Here is a 16658-nt window from a genome sequence, read left to right on the forward strand (position 1 = left end):
GTAGAGATAAAACACTCCATGTGCTTATAGAAACAGGTGTCAGGCTTCAGGAAGACACACACACACACACACACACACACACACACACACACATGCATACACACACAGTTAATTATTTATCCACTTGCTGAAATGCTGACATACACACCGCTCTGCCTGCAGTGTCACTTTAGCCTACACAAGAGACATTACTGTCATAGGCACTGACAGAGGAGTGTACATCTTCACAGAGGCTGAGAGACAAGTCCTACTGAGGAGGATGAAATTAGGTTATAACTTTATTATTATGCAACACATACATTATGTAATGCAGCTACTTTCCAGTGCAGCCTGTACCACAACATCAGGGGGACTAGAAATTAGTTTTTGATTTATCAGAGCACTTGATGGTGCTCTTATTTGTAGGCTGTAATTAAAAAACAAGGGGCTGTGATATCATGTGCTGGAGTAGTTTTCCTCTAAGGGGTTACTTCTTAACTATTAGTATTCCAATAAGATATTTGCTTATAGGATTGCATGTTTTATCTCAATTTTATGATATAATTGCTATTTTTTATGGCCTTCTTTCATGATAATGTGTGCGTTTGGTGCAGTTGCAGAGTACTTTCCGTGGTATCAAGATTTTCCCTCAAATGTGAACCGTTTATTTTAGATATTGTGCTAATAATAGTCTCCAGTGATAATTTTCCACAGGACGCTGCTGCGACTGTTTCTACGATGGAAGCAGCGAGTGTGGACGAGTCCATTTCCTAAGCGGGGGTGGTTGAAGTGTGCGTAGCGGGCAAATCTTTATAAAATAACTTCAACATCGCGACTACATTTTTTTAACACTTAATTGGAGTATTTGATAACCACAAAGCGCACTCACGTCTCTAGCAGTCAAAGAAAGTAGGTTTACTCGACCTTTAAGAGAAAAGAAACCCCTTTAGTCGCAATTTGGGAAAGTCGGATGAAAACCGAGCTCTGTGCCACATCTTCCACTAAATGATAAAGCTGCTACACCGGGAACTGGAGGTAGGACCGACTCAACAACAACCTAGCTTAACAAAACAACAACATTAAAGCAACTCCGGTCCGTCTTCGCTTTATTTTTTGCCTCTTAACGTGTCCGAGTCTTTTGAGCATCTTCTCTAATTCTCGTGTTGTGTTTTTATAGAGTTGTATCAGTGGGAGGAGGTGTTAGGTTGGGCTACTGTAAGTTAACAGTTAAGTTAAGGCTGTTGGTGACGTGAAGTGGGAAAGTGGGATTAAAGAAAGTGGACTTCACAACTGGAACACTCACAAAACAACAGTTCCAGCTAAAATAGGTAAGTTTACACGACTTTATTAAATAAAGAAACAGTGGTTAAAGCCTCTGTAATGTCCATCTGCTTCTGTACTTAGTCTACCCTGGTCTGCTGTGGCAATTTCCCCATGACAGAGGAGGGTGTTGTGAGGGCTACACCCATACATGACTAGCCTACATCACACCTACACTGGAGAATTTGTTACAGCTGCTTTATTATTCAGCCTCTGGTAGACTCACAAAAAAAAAAAAACATGTTAAGTCAATGCAAGTTTTGCAAAAAGCACGAAACAAACTGTGAACAAAACCTGCATAAATTTAAGTTTTATTTATTTATTTTCCTATCCTTATTTAAGCAGGTTTGTCCCATTGACAGGTCCTTAAAGAGTCTTTAAATGTCTTAAATATTCTGAATATAAAAGTCTTAAATTCAAATATTTTCCGTCACATCACCGCAAAAATCTCTCCAGCCTGACAGACCCAGTGACTGTTTACAATCACTGGACACACCGAAGAATTGCAATAATAAATGGCATTTTTTTCCCCCTTTAACTTTTTTGTTTGATGCAGTGATAACAGAGCAAGTAAAAAGAGGCGCAGAGACATATAGACAGTTAAGAAAGAAGATTACATCAAGTAAGAAAGAGACATACAATAGAAATAAAGACCAACAAAATACATACAAGGCCTTAAAAAGTCTTAATTCTGATTTAAGGGGTTTTAAATATATTCTTTCACGTTACCACAAAAATTTCTCCAGCCTGACAGACCCAATGTATGTTTACAATCATTGGACAGACTAAGGAATTGCAGTAATAAATAGCATTTATGACAGAGATGAGATTTTGTTTTCTTTTTACATTAAACACATTAAACTTAAACTCACCCACTTGTTGTCATTTTTCCTTACTGTTCGACCTGACATCAGTATGTTTACTTGGAAAGAGTACTTACACATGTATTTTGATTGCAGGTTTGGTCTTAAATGTCATATAAGATGGTATTAAAAAGGTCTTAAAAAGTCTTATATTTTAACTTAGTTGTATCTGTAGACACCCTGATTGAGATTAAATATCACTTTTACAAGGAAGACCTGGCCAAGAATAGCAGCAACACAGTTTGAACAGAAATTAAAAATTCACATAAGCACATAGACTTTAGTGACATAGAATAATTACATAAGACAGCTGCACACAGACAGCGTGGACTCAGTAGATTTCACCATGGTTTTAAACTCATTCAAGGTCGTCACGTGTTGAAGCTTCAGATAACTTAGCAGATTGTTCCATACAGTTGGTGCAGAGAGCCTAAAGGCTTTTTCCCCCCAGTTCAGCTCTGACTTTGGGCACAACAAGATGCAAAAAATTCCTGCGCATGTAGATTATAACTTCCATATTTCATATTCAAGAGAGAAGATAAGTAGGACGGAATTTAAGAAGGGCCACAGCAGTGACTGAGGGGGCGTGTACATGAAGCAGGCCAGTTTAATTTAAGTATAAACACAATGGTGGATATGAGATCCACAATTTGTAATTAGTAATTGTGTATATGTGTAGTTGAAGTTAAAGCAGGGCTGCCCTATTTTCCTAAATCAATAAGCAATCACGATGTATGCATGACCACATAACAAACACAACTGCTCAGAGCATCTGTGTTCCACTGCTGGGGAAAATCTGTATACATATCAAACAAATACTTCAATAACTTGTTGATATAATAATTAACCAAAAGTGTACCCGTGTGTGTGTGATCATTGTTTTATGATTGTTATGTAATTTGTTCTCAGGCCTCTCTTGCATAAAAGATCTTGATCTCAGATAACATATTTTTGGAATTTTTTTGTCACAGCTTGTTTGAAATAAATTGTTTGGACAACAGATATGTGATTTGATAAGCTCATGTAATCCCTGTAGGATGCAGAAAGAGTTATTGCCAAGTCCTAAGGGAAATATATCGTGTGAAGACTCACTATTGATGAAGAAAGACGTGGGGCTATCCATCCCTTAAAACTTCTGTCTTGCCATAATCATGCGTGCCAGCCCGCTAATTTCAACTACTATTTCACACTGTTGTTGCTGCTTTTTTAATCTCACACTTTTTAATAAGAAGACGTATGCCAACATGCAAAGAGTGTGTCCAAAATAAATAAGCCCACTCACTAATGGAAAACATTATCACTGTCTCATTGCTACAATAAAGATAATAATTCTTAAAGCGTGAACTTTTAAGCAGTGAGTATGATGCAGAAATCATTGAACAGGATAAATAAAATGCTTCATTAGATGAAGTGTTTTTATAGCAAGCAGCAAACATTTGAAATTGAAACACAAACATAAAAAATATTCTTGATATATCTCCTGCCCTGCGTCTGCCCCAGATTGATAGTTACAGCGCCTCCCTTTCATAAGCCTAGCTCTACTATCCTGTTGCCTTGACTACTGGTGTGTCTGGGGACTTTATCCTGATCCCCTGCATGATTTTCTCTGACACTAGTTCAGAGAGACTGCCACGATGCAGCGCTGAAAGCGAGAATAACTTGCGAGCTCATTTTCTCCTTTTCTTCCTCTCGCGCTGGACTAACTCCTCACCCACCTGATGCAGTCTTAGTTACCAGTAGCACACACACACACACACAACTCCGAGCTGCAGGGCCGCTCTGCTCATCCACTGCACAGCAGGCTACACACACGCACCACTAAAATGGTAACTCTGCTTTCTTTCCGCGCAACAGAGCCATATCAGTTTGTTTGATTTACATTTCATTCAAAAGAGGCACAACAGAGACGGCACGAAAAATATTTTCTCTGTCGTGTTTACGCAGAGTTGAGGACGGGAAATGTTCTGTGAAATGTGGAGTCAGTTCTATTTTGGGCAGAGAGAAACTGGAAATTACCCAGCGGATTAACAAACTCTTTGTAGGGCTGCAACTCATGCTTGTTTTCATCATCTACTGTATGAACCTACAGATTTATTTTTATTAATTGATTAGATAGGAAGTCGATCAAATGTCCATCAGAGTTTCCCAGAGGACAAGGTCATGTCTTCAGACGTCTTGTTTTGTCCAACCAGTGAATATTCACAATTTAGAGGCTTAAACCACAAACCTTTTCCTGTGCATGCAACTCCATGCTTGAAAATATTGACACCAGTTGATGTAGTTGTGTACACTCACTAACTGATGCACTGTCAGAAACATAATAAGCCCCATCAGCTATGTGTCATGCTTTATGGATAGACGGACCACTTCTACTACTGCGTGTCTAAACACATACCCTCATCTCTTCTGTCCTTTATTTTTCCGTCTTTGCTAATACAAGACGTATAATGATCATCTGGGAGAAGAATGGAGGCTTTCTTTGTTGTGACAAGCCATTACCCAGGAAATGAAGTGGGCCCAGGAATGGCAAACAGCAGTGAAACTGGCCTGCTCGGAGGTTTATAAGATCATTGCTGTGAGCCCTGGGGTGGGGGGGCCTGTGTGAACCAGTCTCATTAGGCAGGGAACCCACTGGAAAAAGTGGACCATACAGAAACAGGAATGGCTATGGGGGTTGGGGGACAAGAGGAGAGACTGTTGCTGTGTAATCAAAGGGAATTGCAAACACTGAATGTGGAATGGCAATCTCAGGGGGCTGTTGTGTATCAAACAACGCTCACAGACAGCGCCCGGAGTTGCGAACTTACACTGCAATCTGTGGCAGACGAGGCAGTGAGAGCGTGATTCTCTCTGCAGAGGAGGTCACGCAGATGTCAGAGCGATATCTAGCGGTTATTTCTGACTGCATTTCAGAACATTTTCCACTGCACCAAGTAGCAACTTCGGAAAATGCCCTGTTCCCAGCTGTGAAAACATCCAAAGCATTCTGCAACATCTCAGATGCAGGCCTGCATGTACACGCAGGAATCACAAGCAGTCATAAGAAAACTGTTTGCATTGCACAGAAATGTGCTTTATCAGTGTTGTGACATTGTCCAACTCCCTTCAGTCTTTTTTATTCTAAGAAGTACGTTCGTAAAAAAAAAAAAAGTGGCATAAGCCATAATTGCAGGCCATATTTTATTTGTGTGAGTCTAGTTTACTTTTAGGGTTTAATGAGCATGTTTCAGAGGCCAGGAGACTCTGTGCAACTGCTCTGCAAGTGTGTTTGTATAATTTTAACAAACATCCTCTTTTCCAGAGTACACACTCTTTTGCTGTTTTCCGCCCCAAATTACAACTATCTCCACTCTCTTAATTTAGCAGCACACATTCCTGAAACATCACTGCAGCACGCTTCAGTCTCCCAGCCTGGAATCTTCTAGGTTTTCATGTGGTTTTGTGTGTTTGAGGGAATAAATAGCAACGGCCATACTTACGTCTGCTCCGGCTCAGCCTGCTCACTGAGCTGTCCTGGAAAAGTCCATGTGACCCAGAGCTGAGGAGGTGCTGTCGCTTCCTCATCCTGTTGTATGTTAGAGCGGAAGGACTACGCTCCAGCCTGTAGGGCACTGTGTAATTTAAACCATAGCCCTGTTAAATCAAAGTCAGAAGACACAATGATATTATATTCTCAAACTGAGCATCACTTTTATTCCAGTTGGTTGCTCCTGCACTGAAACATTCACAGGCTTGTAACAAATAAGCTGCCACAAAATGCCACGATAGTGTGTAAAAATGCAGTAGAAGGCTTTTGCTCTGTTTTGACACACTATAATTTGTGTCAGATTATTTTTAGCCATGCCAGCAGTGTGCAGGAGATGAATCTTAATTACTTTAGTGATTACCTTGCTTTTCCCGTAGCACCACCAGCAGCTCAAAGTGTTACACCTTTCAAGTGAAATATTTCAATATCTACTCCACGGATGTCTTCATACACCAGTATTGACGTTAATGGTGATATTTAAAAATGTAATGTTGATAAAACATATGATAACATTGTGTAAATAATTCAGTCCTGTTTCTTTCTGTTCTCACCCTGGCTCCCTCCACCAATCCTGCGTGGTTGCCTTTTTACTACCAATTAAGTGTAATTGGTCTTTTTGTACAAGATTGTTCAGTTACAGTCACAGTTGCAGACTTTCTCCCCACCTCCCTACTCATATTTTGAGTGTAATTCATTTGCCCAAAAAATAACCAAAGTTAAAGATGAATTTGACAGATATTGTGATAATATTGTTATCTGGAAGTCTATCAACCACAATAATCATGTAGTGAAATCCGATGGATTGGCACCATACGCCGTTTAAAGTAATGGATGAGGCTACCATGACATCACCCATTAGTTTGTGGACTCGATTTTGAAGCCTTGAATTTGGCATGTTGGATTTTGGAGCCGGAAGTGCCATATTTGGACCAGGGTCGGAAATTGACCCGACCCTTGAAAAGGAAATCTGAAAAGACTGCATGACAGCGGTGTTGTTGTCCAACCATGGTCTAAGCCGGACGAATGTTTCGATTGGCCAGTCTGCGTCCTGGGGTGGGACTTAGCAAATTTGCTAAGTCCCACCCCAGGACGCAGACTGGCCAAGTCCCACACCAGGACGCAGACTGGCCAATTGAAACATAGCATTCGTCTGGCTTAGACCAGGGTCGGACAACAACGCCGCTGTCGTGCAGTCTTTTCAGATTTCCTTTCAGGCTGGTTTTGTGGATTTGGAGCTAAATGTTGTGCCTGGGGCACGTCGTGTATTAATGATTTGGAGCTAAATGTTGTGCCTGGGGCACGTCGTGTATTAATGATACTCGTTATGTGTGATCTCGTTGTGTACACATGCTGCTTTTGCTTTTTTAATGATTATAACAGTGAAAAAAAGACCAGTGAAGGGAAGCAGGGAAACTTTGCTGATATTCAATCAGCTGTGTGGCATCGCAGTGTGCGCAGATGAATGTTGTTTGACTTCCCCTGGAGATCCCTGCCCGTCCGGTGGCAGAGGTCTGGGCATGAAGCCAAACACCGTTCATCTGCACACACAGCGATGCCACACAGCTGGTTCAGTATCAGCAAAGTTTCCCTTTATATTCATTGTCTTGTGTGGCGATCAGCAGTGATGTGGTGGTTCACTTTTACACTGTGATCTGTAGCCTATAGTTCGGCTTTAGCTTCTAACTGTCTTTGTCTTTTTAACCTGTTGTTGCTGCTGAGTCAGTTTGACATCCTGGATATATCCTTCAAAAGACTGTAGACCCCTCTGTCTGCTTCTCTCTGGAATCACTGTTTCATTTTTCAAAAAATATGATAATATGTCTTCAGGGGGTGCAGTTAGTTACAGTGTGGGCTCCATGCTAGCTCTGACAGCTTGTCAGACCATTACAAAGGGGCGGGGCTTAGCGAAAGCTCAATTGCCACTGTGGCTTGTGGATTCCAAAATCCACCAGCTGCTCAATATATTACCATTGTTTTTTTTTGGCTGGTGAGTAAAGCAAATCTAGTAGTCACTTGCATGTTTTACCAGCATTTGGCTGACGGCTGGTGCTTATTTCCAACCCTGATTTGGATGAGAGGGTGGAGCTGTGTAGGAGCGAGGGGTGGATCTGACTCAGACTGTGGTGATGCCTCACAGACAGCCTGTCACTCATTCAGCCCACCCCGATGCAGTTATCATGAAGGGGGAAATTAGCTATAGATAGATAGATAGAACGTATATGTTCTGACTTGTTCTTAGGACCTTAAATCAATGCCCAGACGGGAGCAGTTGAAACTGTGAGTGTAACGGATGTGAGGCATCTGCAATTGCATGTTTAGATTGACTTGCTTTTGGAGCCAGCCTCAAGTGGCCATTGGAGGAACTGCAGTGTATGACACTACAGAGGTAGTAACATTTTTCAGTCAAGAGGTTGCTGCTTGACTGGCACAAAATTTTGTGCATACTTTGTTTTGCAAACATGTGCATAATGTTAGTATTTAGCTCAAAGCACCACTGTGTCTAAATAAAGCCTCACTGTAATTTTCAAAATCTTACCACTGGTTGAGAACATGTTTTGCCTCATTCATAAAGGACATGATTGGATTCAGTTTTTTAGCAACTCCAACCTTTATGGACCCTTTATTGTCATGCCCTTTGCTGAACTGCTGATTTCATAATTAACTATGCACCAGTAAGAAAACGGGTCAGATCTGAAGCGTATTAATGTGCTGTGCATCTGGTTTCATTGATTTCTTTTCCGTCCCTGAGCCTGAGTGACATTGTTAAGAGTTTATGTCACTGGCTGTTCCACAGACCTGCCTGCCTCTCATGTTACTCTGTGACTCCGATTCATAAAATTGCAGGAAATTACACCCCTGTGACAATTATGAGAAATGAGGGCGCCCGCGTGTAGAAAAAGACCTCATCCAAATTCACACTGCTCTCGTTTGTTCTACACCAGATAAAAATCCTTCTGGTGCCAATAACGCAGGAGCAATGGGATTTCAATAATTGAAAGAGCGAGAACATGGAGGATAATACATCTCGCTGCCATAAATTCATTATATGTAACACAGAGAAGTGGAGGTGTTATTCAGAAGGATTATTATGTAATTGGAAACCGCTGGTATTACCTGGAAATAGTTTTTCTTTCTATGTGTCATACTTTTTTCCATTCTTTCTTCCTCGCTGCCCCCGCACATCTCTTTTTCTGTCCCTCCCACGCGCACGTTACCAGATTCACGTTGTTAAAGATTTGCTTAGGTTTTGGCAAATTTCTTCTTTTGATCTCCAAAAAGGAGAAGCAGTCATGTTTTTCAACTGCTATTTTTTATTTATTTATTTATTTTACATTGTGGCCATGTTGAAATTCATCTCTTTCTTTCATGCTGCTCTCAAACCTCTCATGAAATACAAATATTAGATGGTTGATATAAATGAGGACAAGCAGAAGTTATTTATTTCCTCTTTATAGCAGAGTATATGAAACATATTTTCTCCTTTCTTTTGAGAAAAAAACATCTGCCAAGCTGTTATCAACTTAAAATAAACCTGCGTGCAGACTGACAGGTGTCACAACCTTTTTGCTTACCAACACACCCCTGTTTGCCTCTGCTTCATCAGTGGGTTGCAGGCACAGCACGACCCATCTAATATTTATTATGCTGTTATGGTTTTATTCTGGATGTGTTGTTTTTATGCATCCTCATATCCTCAATCATGAATACTCCTGCATACATGAATAAACAGAGTTTGCAGAATATATCCATGGAAACTGAATTTAGACAAACCACGAAACCCAGAGGTGAATAGGCCCAGGTGGTCAAATGCTTCAGCCTCCATGTTTGCGTTGGTATTTTTTATTTTTTTAAGCCATTATTTGTGTTTCTCTGTAATTAGTGTATGAACCCCACCTGCTTAAAATCAATTAGAATATTCATCTCTGCATAAAGGTGAGGATTATTGTTGGTGAACGTCTGCCCTTCTCAGTAACAACAGTCAGTATCAGCCTGACCTTTTAGAAAGTGGATTTATTGAGAATTACAATGCCCCGGGACACTTTTCCCTCCACCATGCAGTTAAGGGTCGATAACTTATCACCGTGCCAGAGGATTAATAGTGTATCCAGGGAGACACAGCCACAGACACATGTATTGTAACCTCATGACATCCCAGTTGTAATCTTTTTCTCCTGTGTATGGTCACTGTCTCAACTGTCCAGATTTATCCCTCAGCTTGGTTGCCTGATATGCATCATCAGCACATATTTTATGATGAAACACTGCTGCGAGCTGGGAGGAATTATTGAACCAATGAATCATTTATGATATTCACACAAGGATATTAATGGGTGTTGTTGGTCCCCTGCAGGAAGAGAGGAAGCCGAGCAGCCGCCGACGTGTTCAGTAAAAGCGCCGGGCGAGTGCTGAAGCGAAAGGAGAAGGTAGAAACACCAGCCCAGCGATCTGCCTGCCCGCCTGCCTGAGAGTGCTGCGTCATGGGGAAACAGAACAGCAAGCTGCGGCCCGAGGTCCTGAACGACCTGAGGGAGAACACAGAGTTCACCGACCACGAGCTCCAGGAGTGGTACCGCGGCTTCCTCAAGGACTGTCCCACTGGCCACCTGACCGTAGAGGAGTTCAAGAAGATCTATGCCAACTTTTTCCCCTACGGAGACGCCTCGAAGTTTGCCGAGCACGTCTTCCGCACGTTTGACACCAACGGCGATGCCACCATTGACTTCAGGGAGTTCATCATTGCCCTGAGCGTGACGTCTCGTGGCGGGTTGGAGCAGAAGCTGCGCTGGGCTTTCAGCATGTATGACCTGGATGGGAATGGGTACATCAGTCGGGCAGAGATGCTGGAGATAGTTCAGGTGAGGACATACTGTAGAATAAATAAATCTTCGAAGCTTCATTCATAATGTTGACAATAGAACTCTAAATCTACATTTGGATGCTGCACAGCTTCTTTTTGTTGTTGTTTTGGTTTGGTTTTTGCATGTTTATAAGTTCTGTTTAAAGATTATTTTTTTTGGGCTTTTTGCCTTTAATATACAGGACAGTGTGAAATGGGGAGACAGAGAGAGTGGGGGGACAACATGCAGCAAAGGGTTGCAAGCCGGAGTCGAACTCACGACCGCTGCAGTGAGGCATCACCTCTATACATGGGGCGCAAGCACTATCCGCTAAGCTACCGACACCCCGAGTTCTGTTTAAACCCTGTATTTGTCTACAATTGCACATAAAATCAGGCTACACTAATGTTATTGATATTATACTATTTGTAGAATTAGATTTCAGTGGTGGCTACGTCGAATTGTTCCCCACATGATCCAAACATTGCACAGTGGTGCAGTGCTTAGCATTGTTGCCTCTCAGCAAGGGGGAATCCAGGGTGGGGGGGTTCAAACCCTGGGGTGAGGGAGCCCTTCTGTATGGAGTTTGCATGTTCTCCCAGTGTCAGCGTAGGTTTTCTCTGAGTACTCCGGCTTCCTCCCACAGTCCAAAGACATGCAGGCTAGTTTGATTCTCTAAATTGTGCGTAGGTGTGAATGTCAGTGTGAATGGTTGTCTGTCTCTATGTGTCAGCCCTGTGATAGTCTGGTGACCTGTCCAGGGTGTACCCTGCCTCTCAGCCAAAGCCAGCTGGGATAGGCTCCAGCCCTCTTGTGACCCCCAACAGGATAAGTGGTTACAGAAAATGAAATGAAATGTGAATGATCCAAACATTTCCATAGTTTTCATAGTATTTAAAAAAGAAATTCACAACATGTTCTTTTTTTTTGCTTTTCCACTTGCTGCACATAGAGGGAGGCATGCACCTGTATCAATGGAATGGTCTCGCAGCAATATCACAGCACAATAAATTCCATTTAATCATTAAAGAGAGTTGATATAAAAGACATACTCTTTAATCTAATGAATCACTTTATTCAAATGGAAGGTTTTGTGTCAAGATTTTTTTTATTTTTGGGTGATGACGTTATAAAATATGACAACATTCAAAGCTTCATTCGAAAACCTCAGAAGAAGCTTTGACTTTATTTTTTTAAAAATGAAAAAGAAATTACAATTAAACTCTGATTTTTTTATTTATTTTTTTAAAAATTTTAATTAAAACATAGTGAAAATCTCAACCCAGAAATAGAAGATGAGACAAAGATATCTAATCACATTACTTTGTAATGTACATTTTATCTAGCCTAACCTAGATCCATAACAGAAATATCAAATGTCATTTATTCATCAGGATTAATTGAATTATTACTTGTTCTATAAATATTTATTCCAAGTGGGGCTGCAAGTAACGATTACCTTCATTATTAATGAATCTGATATCTGACAATACTGTCTGTCACAGGTGATGTCTTCAGTTATCTTGTTTTCTTTGGCTAACAGTCCAAAACCGAAAGACGTTCTGTCAGTATTTTAATTATGTTGTATGCAATTTAGGTTTTCGTTTTGGTAGTCGTCTCAGTAGTCACTTGCAGGTCTGAATTCATGATATTTTCACCTCAGACATCATGGATGCAAGCTGCCCTTTCTGTTTTTTCTTATCGCTGTGGCTATATTTACTCTTCCAATATGGTGAGCTGAGCAGCCTGCAGGGCCATATCAATATTGGCTCAGTCCGTTGTGTTTGTGGATACAAATGAATGTGGAGGCAAAAAAAAACAGGCGTCAGTGCTTTTGTTATCGGTGAATGCTCTGTTTTTCAGCAGAAAGTCTTTCTCTCACCGCAGACCTACACCATGTGAAACACGTACAGTTTTAGAAGACACAGACACATCTGACACACATTCAGAGTGACTTGCTGTGAGTGTAACAGCACGATGGGCTTCAGTTGCCAGAGCACCATCATTACCAGGTAGCAACAGAAAACAGGTCAGAGCACTCAGACAAAGGATGTAACGAATATGTCAGGTGGGAACAGCTATTTTTCATCTTCACTGCCTAAAGCTTCACACAGACAAAATTAATATGCGCAATAATGGCAATTGTTCTCACTCTCCGTTATAGGCAATTTACAAGATGGTATCATCAGTGATGAAGATGCCTGAGGATGAATCAACGCCAGAGAAGAGGACAGATAAAATCTTCAGACAGATGGACATTGACAATGATGGTAAGACTGGTCTTTTAGTGTTATGTGCTTTATATGCTTTTGTGAGGAGTTATCATAAGAGGATGTCGCTGTCAGCACTGAAAGGAACTGGACATAAACAGGTATATAGTACTATATAAACATGGACTAATGGGTGGAGGTGTAAGCGGAAACAACTATAACTCCTCCAGTGGGCATCCAAGTAAGCAAGTATACTAAAGTATACTTAATCTAAGTACGAAAGTATACTTGATTGAAGTACATTTGAGTATACTTCCACGAGCAGATGATTAATGTGCTGAAAGTATGCTGTTTTTAAGGACTAACAATGTACTGATAAACTAATGATATGTCATTATTGCCAGGAAAGACATATTAATATAAAATATAGTGTACTTGACTATTTTGAGACACCATTAAGTTGCATTTAATATACATTTTTTTTATATCCAAAGCTTTTAGAAATGGGCTTTTTTCTACTTGAAGTATATTTAAATCTATTTTTCTGGTAGCTGTTAAAACATTTATTAGGGCTCTCCCAAATGTTTCAAAACTCCTACCATTGCCATGGTAACTGACAACCAAATCAGTATTAGAATGCTGTGGGTTTTTTTTTGTTTGTTTGTTTTTATGTAGGCATTACCCCATTTATTACATTTATTACAAGTACATCTACTTTAGGATGTCTTTAGTAGCACTAATGATGTAACATTAGCATTAGGGATCCACAATATTAGATTTTTGGCAGATATTCGATATGCTGATTTATAATAACTCACTTGGCGGATAACTGAAACCATTATTATTATCATGTCTATTTTTTCTCTACTGTATTTTAGTGATCATCAAGTCTCTTCTGTAGTGAAATTATGCATGCATACTCTTATCCTGATGGCCCACAAGCTGATGGAGACATGAAAGACAATGCTTTTCAGTATATGTTATATTCATTTATTGTGCAAAAAAAGCATTGTGGCCGATTCTGATCAATTTAAAGCCAATATCAGCCATTACTGATGACGTGTCGACATTATTGTGCAGCCTTATTTGGCATACGAAGGTACATTGGTAGTGCATCAGAAGTAGCACACTTTCAGTACATTGCTAATGAGTATATTAGTTCAATGTCCTTTTTTTGTACCTGAGCATCCAATTTAAATATGGGGACTTAAAGTGCATCTTTAATCAATCAATTATAGACATATGATTAAAGATCAGTTATTAAATGGTCTTTGACATTATACCTTGTTTAGCCCTTACCACTGGAGAGCAGTTTGGAGAGGAACATGAAATATGGAAGATGGGCAACAGAGAGAGAAACACGATATCATATAACAACATGACATAACATAAACACAACTCACAAGATCATTACCGACCTTTTGCATCTTGTCCTGCTGAGCCACCTGGATGTCTAACATTTAGTGTGGCGAGGTGATGCTACAGCCATGTGATGTGTACTTATGCATTTTCCAAGTCATACTGTTCTGACTGTTTTTGACATGTCAGGAAGATGTTAAGAGTTATTCATATGGCAGTGGGCAGCTCAGTTTGTTTTGCAGCAGAAGGCTCAGAAAGTCTGGAGGTCAAACTGTGTGTCTCACATTTTATAACATCACGTGGGACTGCAGACCAGGCCTGCACTTAACCCTCCTTTCTAATTCAATTCATACAGATGCTGTGTGACACAAAGTGAAGGTTATTTTAAACTAATTGAAGTGTACTGTTGCAGTTTCTCTTTGTGTGACATCAGTCAAAACTTTATGACATAGTATACCATGACATTTTATGACATTTTTTTGCAACATACTATACTATGACATTTCTTGTGCTATTTTAGAGGCATACTACAGTAAAGCATTAAAGATGACATTTTTTGTAACGTACTATACTATGGCATTTTATGTTGTGGTTTTTGCAACGTACTATACTATGACATTTTATGTGATTTTTTTGTGACGTACTATACAACTATACTATGTGATAAAGTGTCATAGTATAGTATGTGATCAAAAATGTCACAAAAACGTCATAGTAGTATGTCATCAAAAATGTGACAAAAATTTCATAATATAGTTTGTCCACAAAAATGTCACAAAAATTCATAATATAGTTTGTCCACAAAAATGTCACAAAAACGTCATAGTATAGTATGTCATCAAAAATGTGATAAAAAACGTCATATTATAGTGTGTGATCAAAAATGTCACAAAAACGTCATAGTATAGTATGTTGTCAAAAATTTGACAAAAATGTCATAGTATAGTATGTCGTCAAAAATGTCACAAAAACGTCATAGTATAATATGTCGTCAAAAATTTGACAAAAATGTCATAGTATACTATGTTGTCAAAAATGTGATAAAGTGTCATAGTATAGTATGTGATCAAAAATGTCACAAAAACGTCATAGTAGTATGTCATCAAAAATGTGATAAAAAACGTCATATTATAGTATGTGATCAAAAATGTCACAAAAACGTCATAGTATAGTATGTCATCAAAAATGTCACAAAAAAGCCATTGTATAGTATGTCATCAAAAATGTGATAAAAATGTCATATTATAGTATGTGATCAAAAATGTCACAAAAAAGCCATTGTATAGTATGTCATCAAAAATGTGATAAAAATGTCATATTATAGTGTGTGATCAAAAATGTCACAAAAACATCATAGTATAGTATGTCATCAAAAATGTGACAAAAATTTCATAATATAGTTTGTCCACAAAAATGTCACAAAAACGTCATAGTATAGTATGTCATCAAAAATGTGATAAAAAACGTCATATTATAGTGTGTGATCAAAAATGTCACAAAAACGTCATAGTATAGTATGTCATCAAAAATGTCACAAAAAAGCCATTGTATAGTATGTCATCAAAAATGTGATAAAAATGTCATATTATAGTATGTGATCAAAAATGTCACAAAAAAGCCATTGTATAGTATGTCATCAAAAATGTGATAAAAATGTCATATTATAGTATGTGATCAAAAATGTCACAAAAAAGCCATTGTATAGTATGTCATCAAAAATGTGATAAAAATGTCATATTATAGTGTGTGATCAAAAATGTCACAAAAAAGTCATAGTATAGTATGTTGTCAAAAATGTGATAAAAACGTCATAGTATAGTATGTGGTCATAAATTTGACAAAAATGTCATAGTATAGTATGTTGTCAAAAATGTCATAAAAACGTCAGTATAGTATGTCGTCAAAAATGTCACAAAAACGTCATAGTATAGTATGTCATCAAAAATTTGACAAAAATGTCATAGTATACTATGTTGTCAAAAATGTGATAAAAGTGTCATTGTAAAGTATGTGATCAAAAATGTCATAAAAACGTCATAGTATAGTATGTCATCAGAAATGTCACAAAAAACGTCATAGTATAGTATGTCGTCAAAAATGTCACAAAAAAGCCATTGTATAGTTTGTCCTCAAAAATGTCACAAAAACATCATAGTATAGTATGTCGTCAAAAATTTGACAAAAATGTCATAGTATAGTATGTTGTCAAAAATGTCATAAAAACGTCATAGTAGTATGTCGTCAAAAATTTGACAAAAACGTCATAGTATACTATATTGTCAAAAATGTGATAAAGTGTCATAGTATAGTATGTGATCAAAAATGTCACAAAAACGTCATAGTATAGTTTGTCATCAAAAATGTGATAAAAACGTCATCGTATAGTATGTGATCAAAAATGTCACAGAAAAGTCATAGTATATAGTTTGTCATCAAAAATGTCACAAAAACGTCATAGTACAGTATGTCGTCAAAAATTTGACAAAAACGTCATAGTATACTATATTGTCAAAAATGTGATAAAGGGTCATAGTATAGTATGTGATCAAAAATGTCACAAAAA

The 16658-nt window shown here is 38.8% G+C and overlaps 1 protein-coding gene across 1 annotated transcript in view; it reads left to right on the forward strand.

The window, feature by feature from the left end:
* The first annotated feature begins 984 nt into the window (after positions 1-984).
* The window catches only part of hpcal1 (hippocalcin-like 1), a 19428-nt gene continuing 3754 nt past the window's right edge, over positions 985-16658 (forward strand). Inside the window, exons 1-3 of the mRNA XM_050058956.1 lie at positions 985-1307; positions 10040-10544; positions 12691-12796. Of these exons, the coding sequence (XP_049914913.1) occupies positions 10167-10544; positions 12691-12796 (484 nt within the window). The 5' untranslated portion in view covers positions 985-1307; positions 10040-10166. The remainder of the gene's footprint in view (positions 1308-10039; positions 10545-12690; positions 12797-16658) is intronic.

The sequence above is a fragment of the Epinephelus moara genome, chromosome 12 (assembly GCF_006386435.1).
Source record: "Epinephelus moara isolate mb chromosome 12, YSFRI_EMoa_1.0, whole genome shotgun sequence".
Classification (NCBI taxonomy): domain Eukaryota; kingdom Metazoa; phylum Chordata; class Actinopteri; order Perciformes; family Serranidae; genus Epinephelus; species Epinephelus moara.